At 48.6% G+C, this 10010-nt stretch overlaps 2 protein-coding genes across 2 annotated transcripts; both read right to left on the bottom strand.

Moving 5' to 3' along the window:
* Positions 1-561: 561 nt before the first annotated feature.
* LOC112590236 (adenylate kinase 7-like) lies at positions 562-7001 on the bottom strand. Its single transcript, XM_025306179.1, has 8 exons — positions 6951-7001; positions 6574-6842; positions 5577-6119; positions 4766-4856; positions 2459-2818; positions 2120-2325; positions 1343-1678; positions 562-762 (listed from the first exon to the last, which is right to left on the bottom strand). Exons 1-8 carry the CDS (start codon positions 6999-7001, stop codon positions 600-602), a joined length of 2019 nt encoding a protein of 672 aa, XP_025161964.1. The 3' UTR covers positions 562-599.
* Positions 6906-9636, bottom strand: LOC112590201 (uncharacterized). The gene is made up of 2 exons (XM_025306070.1): positions 8640-9636; positions 6906-7384 (listed from the first exon to the last, which is right to left on the bottom strand). Exons 1-2 carry the CDS (start codon positions 8868-8870, stop codon positions 7103-7105), a joined length of 513 nt encoding a protein of 170 aa, XP_025161855.1. The 5' UTR covers positions 8871-9636; the 3' UTR covers positions 6906-7102.
* Between the last annotated feature and the right edge of the window lie 374 nt (positions 9637-10010).

Genomic DNA, 10010 nt, shown 5'->3' with positions numbered 1-10010 from the left:
GATCAAAACGCCAAACGGCAGATTGAGATAATCAGTAAGTTTGTTTGCCGTGCGTGAATTTTAGTAATCGCTTTCCATCGATAAGGGCGTTTCAAACATTCATGTTCACGGAAAACGTATGAAATAAATTCAGATATTCGGTTGTGCGCACGTCCAAAAAATTCGGTCATCGAGAAAATCCACAAACCCATTCCATCATTTTCTCCTCGCGCTGCCTTTCGCGCTCCAACATTTCACGCTCCCGTCGCAATTTTTCCGCGGCTTCGGCGGCCTGCGCTTCCGCTTCGATGCGTTTTCGTCTCGTTTCCATCTCCTCCGCTGTTGGCTCTGATGAAAAAGTAAATACCACGACGTGTCAAGTCGAACGTATTAAACTTAACGTTTAACTTTGAGTATCGAAGCGGCTTTCGAGGGACAAAACGTTATGATTTAACGCGCAGTGTTACATATATACGCAGTGTACATATATTTAGGAGTGGATTCTCGCAAAAAAGAAAGCTCTTTCTATTATTCCGACAAAATCGGAAATAGACCGAAGACGTTGACGTGAGCGTCGCGAAATGCGAGAGAAAGTTGGAACTGCCGAGGAAGAATATGAATTATTGCGGACCGTAATTTCTTGGTTCTCCGAGTATTTCTGCACACTGATAGAACGTAGGGAACATATCCGGACAAACGTCAGCCTCCACAGGGATGACAAGGGTGTAGATTTCCATTTCATCGAATAATTGTAGCGGCGTGTTGTCGTCGGTGTTTCTCTCTCTAGAACGTCATGAATGAATGGATACACCGACACGCGCGCATACGAGCGTATTGCGTAATTACGGTATTAATTTAAGTTTACGCGCTTCAGCAAAGGATGACGCTCGTTTGCACTGTGTGTATGTGTCGCATAGTTTCACTTATTCGCCCGGCGAGTTTCAACTATTCGCGCAGAGTTGCGCAGAGCGCATTCATCGCGGGAATATTATGCACGTATATACGTATATAAAACGCTTGAGCGCAACAAAGGAGCAGACAAAGCGCCAAATCCTGCGAGCCGGTCAAAATCACCGGAGCGAGTCGCGCCGAGGTGAAGTATATAATTCAATTATCGCGTAATTCCAAACTGTCGTGCGTTTCGGCTGTCAATCCGCGTCAAACTGTCGCGATAGCTTTCAGTTTGTTGGGCGTTACGCATTATTGCCGGTGCAATCGATCTTTATCGGCGCGTTTTCCAATCCTATTTGCGCGCGAGCCATCGATATCGATTCGCCCGTGTCAAAGGTATTACGGCATGAATAAAGTATAACGTTCTCCCCGAGTCGCGATATTCCCTCCGTCGCGCACCCGTTATTAATACCTATACTCCTTCATGCGTCGTAGCATGCATTCTTCCGTGTAATGTGTGCCCTGTATCTCGCTCTCCGGACGGTTCATCACACGTTCCTTCAGGAAGTGGTCGCTCGCCTCCAAAACTACGACCAATTCCGGCAGGATCGTTACATCGACGTTCTTCGCTTCCTCCGCCGCATCCTCGTCCTCGGACTCGTCCTCCAACTTCTCCACGTGTTCCCCCCTAGGATCCTCCTCGTTGATGAGAAATAGCATCCGGGCTTGTTCGAGGGTCTTGGGATGGCCATCTATCACGTATCCTTGATTCAAACAGTCCTTTGATTTCAGCCGCTTCAGGAACAACCTTCGACGTCAATTGATATTCTAATGTTACGCGCAGAATACACGGGACGCCTCTCCTCCCGGAGAGGATGCCCGATTTTGTATGCTGCTTTCGGCTCTCGCCGAAAGTCGCGGTGCTCCCGAATTTGTCACTCCCGGAAAGTAAACGACACGGCAACTGTTTTCGTTACGAGCCGCGAACCTTCGGCTGCGAAGCTATAAATTAGCGTGCTGGTAATACTTTGCTAGCGCATGTCGCGCTTCATGTTACCTTACGATCGTCATCGACGTCGAAATCGTCGCAATAAAACGTAAACAGGTACTCGCTAATTACGTTTAGTCTCCGAGCGTGCAGCGGAATCGGCGAATCAGCGAGCGAAACTCGTGTGCGGAGTTTCTCATATCATATTTGAGCTCGCAACGCCACTCGGGCGGCGCGTTCAAGTATAAGCAACGTGATAACTTGTTCAAGACAACGTCGTCGAGACGGTCATTATTCGCTGCCAGGTTGGTCCGGATCTCATCAAGCTGCTCCTGCAACTCTACCCTGCTCGCGACGATCTCTTTTTCATCTTGCTCCTCCACTTCTTCTTCTTCTTCTTCTTCTGCTTCTTCTTCATTCTCCTTATCGTTGTCAGCATCTTCCGCCGTATCTTCGAGGTCATCTCGCTGCCCGCCGCCTGATCTCGCAGCTTCGATGTCGTCGATCTTATAATGTCGCGATTGCTCATTTGATTGCCGAGCTACGAGCGACGAGCGACGAGCGGACCGCTCGCGTTGACTCGCAAACGCGCGCGCCTACCAGTCTCTGGATCGTGTCGGAAATGAGCGTCTTCACGTGGACGTAGTTTATCCCGTAATGGTCCGCGAGGAATCGAGCGAGCCGCGTTTTCCCGGACGCCGGCGGCCCGAGAACGATGATCTTCACCGGGCGCAAGTTTCGCGCTGCTTTATACTCCCTCACGACGTCGTCCACGACGTCTCGGAACGGCATGTCGAATCTCCAGCGTATTCGATCGATGATGTACACCGAATCGATGTTCAAATCCACCGTCATCATATCGTAGGCTCTTTGTGAAACCTCCGGCAGCAGCAGAGCTTCTTGCTTCGTTACGCTTTTCACCTTGCCGGTGCCGAGTCTACGAGCGATTTCCTGTTCAGAGGAGAACACGTGTCAACGACTGGAGATGTTCTGTCCAGTCCTGTGGCTTATTCTACCATTCGTTCGATTCGTCGCGGTCTCCTTTGAGGATAGATTTTCAGTTATCAAAGCGGTCGATGTGCACACGTGTGTGCCGCACGCTACCGCGCCAACTTCCGCGCTCTTATTAGGTAAATCGGAAAGTTCCGTCCGTGTCTAGTGGCAAGTAGCTATAGCTAGAACTGTCGTTGACCTCTGATGTCTAAACGAAGCTTAATGGTTTGTCTTGACGTCTGTCAATAAGATTCAATACATAAAGATATACGTGTCAATAACATTGTTTCTTACTGCATCGGAAATGTCGAAATTTGAGTGAAAAAAGCGTCATTTGTGCGGCGTATTAATCTTTTGCTTCAATTGGAAGAAAACTGCAGCTGAAGCTTATCGAATGCTTGTAGAAGTTTATGGTGATAATGCTCCTTCCGATAAAACATGAGAAGAGAAGGGTTTCGACGCTTTAAAAGTGGTGATTTTGACGTAGAGGACGAAGAGCGTTCTGGACGGCCAAGAGTATTCGAAGACGAAGAATTGCAGGCATTGGTGGACGAAGATCCGCGTCAAACGCGGTCAAAAGCAACTTGCAAAGAAGCATTAAATTGTGCTCAATCTGTCGTCATTTCCGATCGTTTGAAAGTCTTAGGAAAGATTTAGGAATGGAAGAAAAATGGAAAATCCCCATATGAACCGAAGCCAAGAGACATTGAAAGAAGGCGAGAAACCACCTGCGAAATTTTGCTTGCTGGGCAACAAAGAAAGGGGAGGTTTTTACATCACCGTATCATCACTGGGGATGAAAAATGGATTTATTTGGACAACCCCAAACGTCGAAAAACTATTTGCGATCCCGGCCAACCCTCAACATCGACGCCAAAGCGGAATATCCACGGAAAGAAGGATAAAAGTGGTCAAACAGTCACAGGGGATCTCTACAGAGAACAAATGGTCTGTTTGAGCCGAGCATTGCACGAAAAACGATTAGAATATGAAATGAGACAGCATAAAGTGATCTTGCTTCATGACAACGCTCAGCCTCACGTCACAAAATCTGTGAAGGAAGTGTTAGAAGCAGCACTTCGTCGCTGGGAGGTGTTACCCCATGTGGCTTATTCAGCAGACTGTGCCCCTTCCGATTGCCACTTGTTTCGGTCGATGGCACACGTACCTGCTGACGAATGCTTCAATTCTTACGAAGACGTCGAAAAATGGGTCTCTGACTGGATAGCCTCCAAAGATGAGTCATTCTTTTGCCGCGGAATTCGCTTGCCGACCGAAAGATGGAAAAAGGTCATCTAACGCTAACGCTAACGATGGACAATATTTTGATCGATGTACTTTTTTTCATTTTGTTTCTCAAATAAAGCCATACGTTTTGCAAAAGACGGACGAAACTTTCCGATTAACCTGACTACTTGAGCGGGAAAGCCATCGATAAGTTGCGAAGCGGGGCTAGCCGGCGATCTTTCGACAAGCTTGTTAAGACCGACTCTAAGTACTTGATTCTTTTCTCCGCGTTACTTGCATAAACCAGTTTACTCAAGTGGGACGAAGGATGTTTCAAAAACTGGTTTGCGCCGGTAAAGCGGAATAACCCAAAGTGGGTTACTAACGTCAACCCTCCATGCCGAATAACCAAAGTCAACATGCATTCGGCGCGAAAAATTCCAACAACGACCGCGGCTTTATCGTCATGAATAGTTTCATTACGGCGGATGCAAATTTTTTGCAAGTCGAGCCTTTCCGCTGATTCCGTTACCGTTACCTTTACGAGGCCTCTGGCCTCTCGCGAGATGCGAGGAAGGAAAGATACGATCTTAAAAGGGGAAAAGGAGCGAAGAGATACGTGTGAAGATTAATTGATCGCGATGTGTTTGTCGCGCACGCGCACCGCGAGGTAAATTCTGGCGATACCTTAACGATCGTATTTTGAGAGATTAACTCTCGCTCCACCGCGACGATGTACCTCCTCGCGGGCCAATTCTGCAGCATCGCCAGCACGGTTCTGAAAATCACATTGCCGGCCGCGAGTTTGCGGCTCTGATATACCGTGCGACGAAAAGTTGAAAGCGCTACAGCGCGCTGTTCCATGTATCGATACTCTCAACTCGTCGGCACGCATATCGACATTAACGCGATATTAAACTTTCGCGAGCTGCGGCGCGTTTTAAAACAGCGCGCAGCCCGTAAAGTGTGATCAATAGCGGCGCGCTATTCTCATAACGTACGCGCGCCGCACGCCGCACGGTATATCAGCTCTCTGTGCAGTGTAATACAGCGAGATACAATGTAAATTTATAATTGCAAATGCCGCAGAGAGAGAATGTTCGCCCTGCGGCTCGTTATTAAATACGATTCTTGCGGTGAAATTTAAGAAAAGCCAGTTCAATCAGAAAGTAATAACACTCCCGGAGCCGTTGTTTGCCTCATAAAAAGCCTGATGAAACCTTTACCGTCGAAGGATTATTATTGGTCTATCGAGTGTAACTCGTAATATTAAGCTTTAATATCAAAACTGCTGCTTAATCAGGGGAAACCTCGATATCGGATATCATGAGCCGACTATAACACAGCAGGCTTCGAGTATCGTATTGATCTCGCTTCATTCTTCCTCGGAGCAAATATGTTACTTTAGATACAAGCGGAAGCAAGAAGAGCACGGCTTTCTGCTCTTGCTTCTGTTCTTGCTTGCTTTGCATCGACGCTCCTCTGGAATACCACTTACGCAGCCAAATCGCGCACATGCAGGAGCGGTACTTTGTTGCTCCCTTTGCCGAATATCGGCAAGAATGGCGCGGTTTGCCATGCCATTTTGAAGAGATGGTGCAGCGGGCCTTGCTTTTCGCCGTACGTGACGCCGCAGCAAACGACCAAGGTTTTCAGATTGCTCTTTAAATTAGCGCGCTTCTTCACAGTCACGACCTCTCTCTCGCACCGCAGGTGCTCCTTATAATTCGGGTGTGGCTTCCGTTTCCTGTAGTCGGCCTCGGTGAACGGTAAATTCGGATCGGCAGGATCTAACGGCTTCGTGAGAGCCCACGTCATTATTGTAGAAATCAGCATAAAGTATCTCTTTGGCTGCTGCCGCTTGGAAACCTTCGGCGACTTCTCCTCCGCGCGTTCCAGCGCGCGGACGATCTCTAGAAAGCCAAGACGCTGCCCTTTATATCGATAAAAGTACCACCACCACATGATCGTAAGTTTCCCAGCTGGACTTTGCTGTCTAATAACGTCGCCGTGACCGCGTGTGGCGCACGGAGCAACTTCCCTTTAATTAAATGAAGCTATAATCGTAGCTAAAAAGCACGAACACCACGCGCTATATATTCATTACGTGAAAACTGAGAGAGGTAAAAAGTCAAAAGACTCCCACGTGCAAACCGACATAATATTATTTATTATTTGATTTTACTCTACGCCATATGTATTTTTCTTCATTTTTGCAAACGCTTTGCCTCTGCTTCCCGTTAAATGCACGACGGACGTGCGAAAACAATAATGAAATTACGCTGTTTAATTAAAGAATGCTAATCGCACTTTTCAGCTCCCGTTTGTCCAGCGACGTAATTTACAAGAAACAGAAGAATTTCTCCCTCGCAAAATCGATCAACGACGTCAACTCGCGTCTGCATCGACGCGAAATTCAGAAACTTTCCCATTAGGGGCGAACGACTGTTTAAACAGATTTCATTCCTCCTCACTTACGAGCCGAAGATTAAGAAGGGATTTGTATTAATGAACCTTTCAAGACCCAGCATGCCTCCTCGATCTGATTCGGCTCCTGGCTAATATCGTAAATAATGACACCGCAGGTCATCAACTCGGATAAGAGGAGCTTCTTGTCGTCCGAATTTCTCGCAATCACCGTCACGTCGTCTGGGCACGAATACTGCGAAACGATAATGGAAATCAAATGGCGTGTTACGCGCCGGCCGACTCCGCGACGTCGATTTTCTCGTCTCTCACAGGCTCCTTTGTCTCTTGCGGCCACCTTTGCCTCATTTCATTGCCGGTGCCCGGACGAGAGGAGAGACGAGACGAGACGAGACGAGATGAGACGAGACGAGACGAGACGTGTCGTGACGCGACACGATCTAACGTTAAATATACAGAGATATGCACGCGATGCGAAGATAACGATAACACGCATCGATCAGCTGCACGCCGTCGTCAGTATTGGCCGAGTGCGGGATAGAACAATGAAGGTACGCGTCGAAAAATCGAAGGTGACGCTCGATAAAGGCGGACTCGTTAATCTCCGAGCGGCGAGAAAGCGCCATTAATCAAACTTAAAGCGAACAGGAGAAGGAAGGACAGAACGCTGGAGGATATTACCTCGCGGTCCAGAACTGTACCGATCACTTCGTATTTTCTCGAAACTTCAGCGCTCTTGTCCGGCCGCTTTCTTTTTTCTTCTCCCTCGTCCCTCCCCGCGTGTTCGTCGCCTTCGTCCTCGAATTCCTCGCCATCCTCGTCCGCCGGGGCGGCCGCGCGCGCACTCCACGGATCGACGTACGCGGAGTCCGACAACACCTGCGCGAGCGTTTAGTGAAATTGTGGCATTTTGTGAAATTTTATCGCGAAATGTGAATTTGCGGCAACTTCATAATCGGCTTATCGGGCGCGCGTTCGCACGAGCGCACGTTCGTTATCGCCTATTCCCGCATCGTTATTCGCGCATTCTCTTTCTGTCGCGATAAAAATTCGATCGCGTCTCGTCGCACACAGGCCGGCCACAACAAGGACAATAATGCAAACGTCAATCACGAAACTTGTAACCTACTTTACAAAGATAGCACGGCGGGCTCAAAGGGGGGAATTCTATAGCCGCATATTAAATTCGAATAGAAATGAACATCCCGCAGTCAGATGGAATCGATTTGACGCGCGCGCTTTATGTAGCGCGCCTTCGTGTGCGTGCGTGCCGAGAGTATCAGCGCGAAAAGTTTGTGTGTTCTCTGTGCACACTCTCTCGCCGCGCACGCTCTTCATTTACATCTCTCTGTTACTGGACGCAGCGATTTACCGACGTGGATTCCAATTTAATTATCGGGCCTGCGCGCCGCGCAAATACTTGCTTCGCGATATAAGCTGCTCGATAACGAGCGGCACCGCTGCGATAAACCCCTTTGGAACCGATCGCAAGAACAATAATTATCGCCCGCTGTTATTTCCCGTCGACATTTCACGCTTGGCGAAAAGTAAAACACGCTCGTTTTGTGCAGCAACAACCGGTTGCCCCTGATTGGCGGGAGTAAAGAGAAGCGGCGCGGGGAATTTCTGCAACCATCTTCTCCTATTTATTGCCGCGTAGATCGGCGTAGGTGAACGCAAAGCACGAGCTTGCACACTTGCGCTTCGTCCTTCGTATAATTGGACCGTAGCTTTCAACGGCGAACGAGGATCCGCTTTTTATTGTGTCGCTGAAGAAAGTAATTTCATCGTGGTGCTCGCATGTTTTGGAACACACATTGGATTCAAAGTAAAGGGGCGCTACGTTCCGCCGCGTGCGTTCCAATTGTGCTATCGGAGCTCTCCTTGCCGTTGCAGAATCGTCCGGAGGCTTTGCTCGTTTTGATATCCTCTGTGTCTTTCGCATAAATCCACTTTGCCGCTCTTCCTCTGCTTCGGACTATCGCGTCTCAAATGATACATACGATATAAAGCAGAGAGAGAGAGAGAGAGAGAGAGAGAGAGAGAGAGAGAGAGAGAGAGAGAGAGTGCGAGTGTTTTATATAATTACGCAGCCTTCTTCCAGAGCGCTTTGCGCAGAAAAATGCGCGTGTCAAATTTGCGTGCGTAAAGGGCCGCTAATACTCACGTCGGCTAATAACGTTCCGTGATAGCTGTCGATGTGATTGATGAAAACACGCCAGGGCTTGAAATACGGCTCAGCATTTTCAGCGAACAAATTGCGATCCCCTTGTCGCTCTCCGGTCGCTTCGCGGCCGGGCGGATGGTTCAAAGTGTCCGCGGCAGTTGTCGAGTCGGTTATTGATACTTTTCGTGAGACATCCATTTCAGCAGGACGCACGAAGCGCAGGACGCATCGTAAACATGCGATATATCCTTGTGCGAAATCGTCAGACGCATTTGGACATTTCCGCGCAACTTCAGTCCGATTGAAGATGCGTTATGTACAAGGCGCACGGCGAAAGACGAATGCAGGCTGTCGTGCTTCGGGAAACGTGCGCTGCGCGAATTCCATCACGAATTCGAGCAAAAACGTTTGATTCGCGCGTGCGGGCGGTCTCGTTCACGGGGTGTTTACGAGACAATCGGTCTCGCGCTAACAGGTGACTGCGTGCAAGTAGTGACGCATTCGATGCGCTTCGTCGGGAAAAACATCGTGCGAAAAGCATCGTGCGGACGAGATTGCGCGACGTCGTCGCACCGCCCGTCTCGGAGTCGGGAAGAAGAAGAGACATTTCATCGGCGTGAAGCAGAAGGTGTGACGCGACGTCGCTTGGCGTTAAGAACGAGTGATTTTTTACAAAGAAGCGCGACGCGTGCAAGGTCGGGTTTAAAGGAGCAGCGCTGAAATGAGGTAGAAGGAAGAACGGGTCAAGGCCGCGAGAATACTCTCGTCAAGATTTTCAGTCGCGCAGTTGCATAAATTCCTCGTTACATATGTTCCCTCGCTCGTTCCTCGCTGTGCGCGTTTGGCACAAAAACGCGTACGAACACCCATCACCCCGCTCATGTGCGAGTAGCTTTGGGCTTGTAGCTTCTGATCTGGCAAGGACGAATACGAGTCCAGACTCACGCGCGCAAACTTGATGGTCGCCATTCTTCTTTAACCCTTACGCGCTAGGACGGCTGCAAATTCATCCGATTATACTTTTCAACTGTTGCCACTAGATAGCAGCACATTACACAGCGGTGCTGCTAGGATTTATAGCGTTCATAAATATTTATAGTCCATGTCAGTCAAAAAAATTAATAAGAAAAATTACAAGTGAAAATGTATCCGTCATAGCGATGAGAGTTGACAAAGACATCCTAATGTCCAAAGATTAATGTTTCAAGAGCTCTTTCGTTCAGTTTGTCACGATGTGAAACTGCTTTTGTACTCCTCATGGGAAACAAGCAAATAATATCGGGCAAATTCGTCATGCCTCGATCGTTCGGCGAGGTGGGACTCGCATGAGAAACGAAA

Source organism: Harpegnathos saltator, unplaced genomic scaffold (genome assembly GCF_003227715.2).
Source record: "Harpegnathos saltator strain DR-91 unplaced genomic scaffold, Hsal_v8.6 scaffold122, whole genome shotgun sequence".
Lineage (NCBI taxonomy): Eukaryota > Metazoa > Arthropoda > Insecta > Hymenoptera > Formicidae > Harpegnathos > Harpegnathos saltator.
Note: the sequence above shows the minus strand (reverse complement) of the source record. Positions and strands in the feature narration are given on the sequence as shown.

Excerpts from the sequence above, each read along its gene's own strand:
- LOC112590236 (XM_025306179.1), bottom strand. The coding sequence starts at position 7,001 with ATGCGTGTTATCGTTATCTTCGCATCGCGTGCATATCTCTGTATATTT. Across the intron at positions 4,857-5,576 it reads CATGTGCGCGATTTGGCTGC|AACCGTGCTGGCGATGCTGC; the intron begins GTAAGTGGTATT and ends TGTGATTTTCAG. Across the intron at positions 763-1,342 it reads CGACGCATGAAGGAGTATAG|AGAGAGAAACACCGACGACA; the intron begins GTATTAATAACG and ends ATGACGTTCTAG.
- LOC112590201 (XM_025306070.1), bottom strand. The coding sequence starts at position 8,870 with ATGGATGTCTCACGAAAAGTATCAATAACCGACTCGACAACTGCCGCG. Across the intron at positions 7,385-8,639 it reads GCCCTTTACGCACGCAAATT|GTGTTGTCGGACTCCGCGTA; the intron begins TGACACGCGCAT and ends ACGCTCGCGCAG.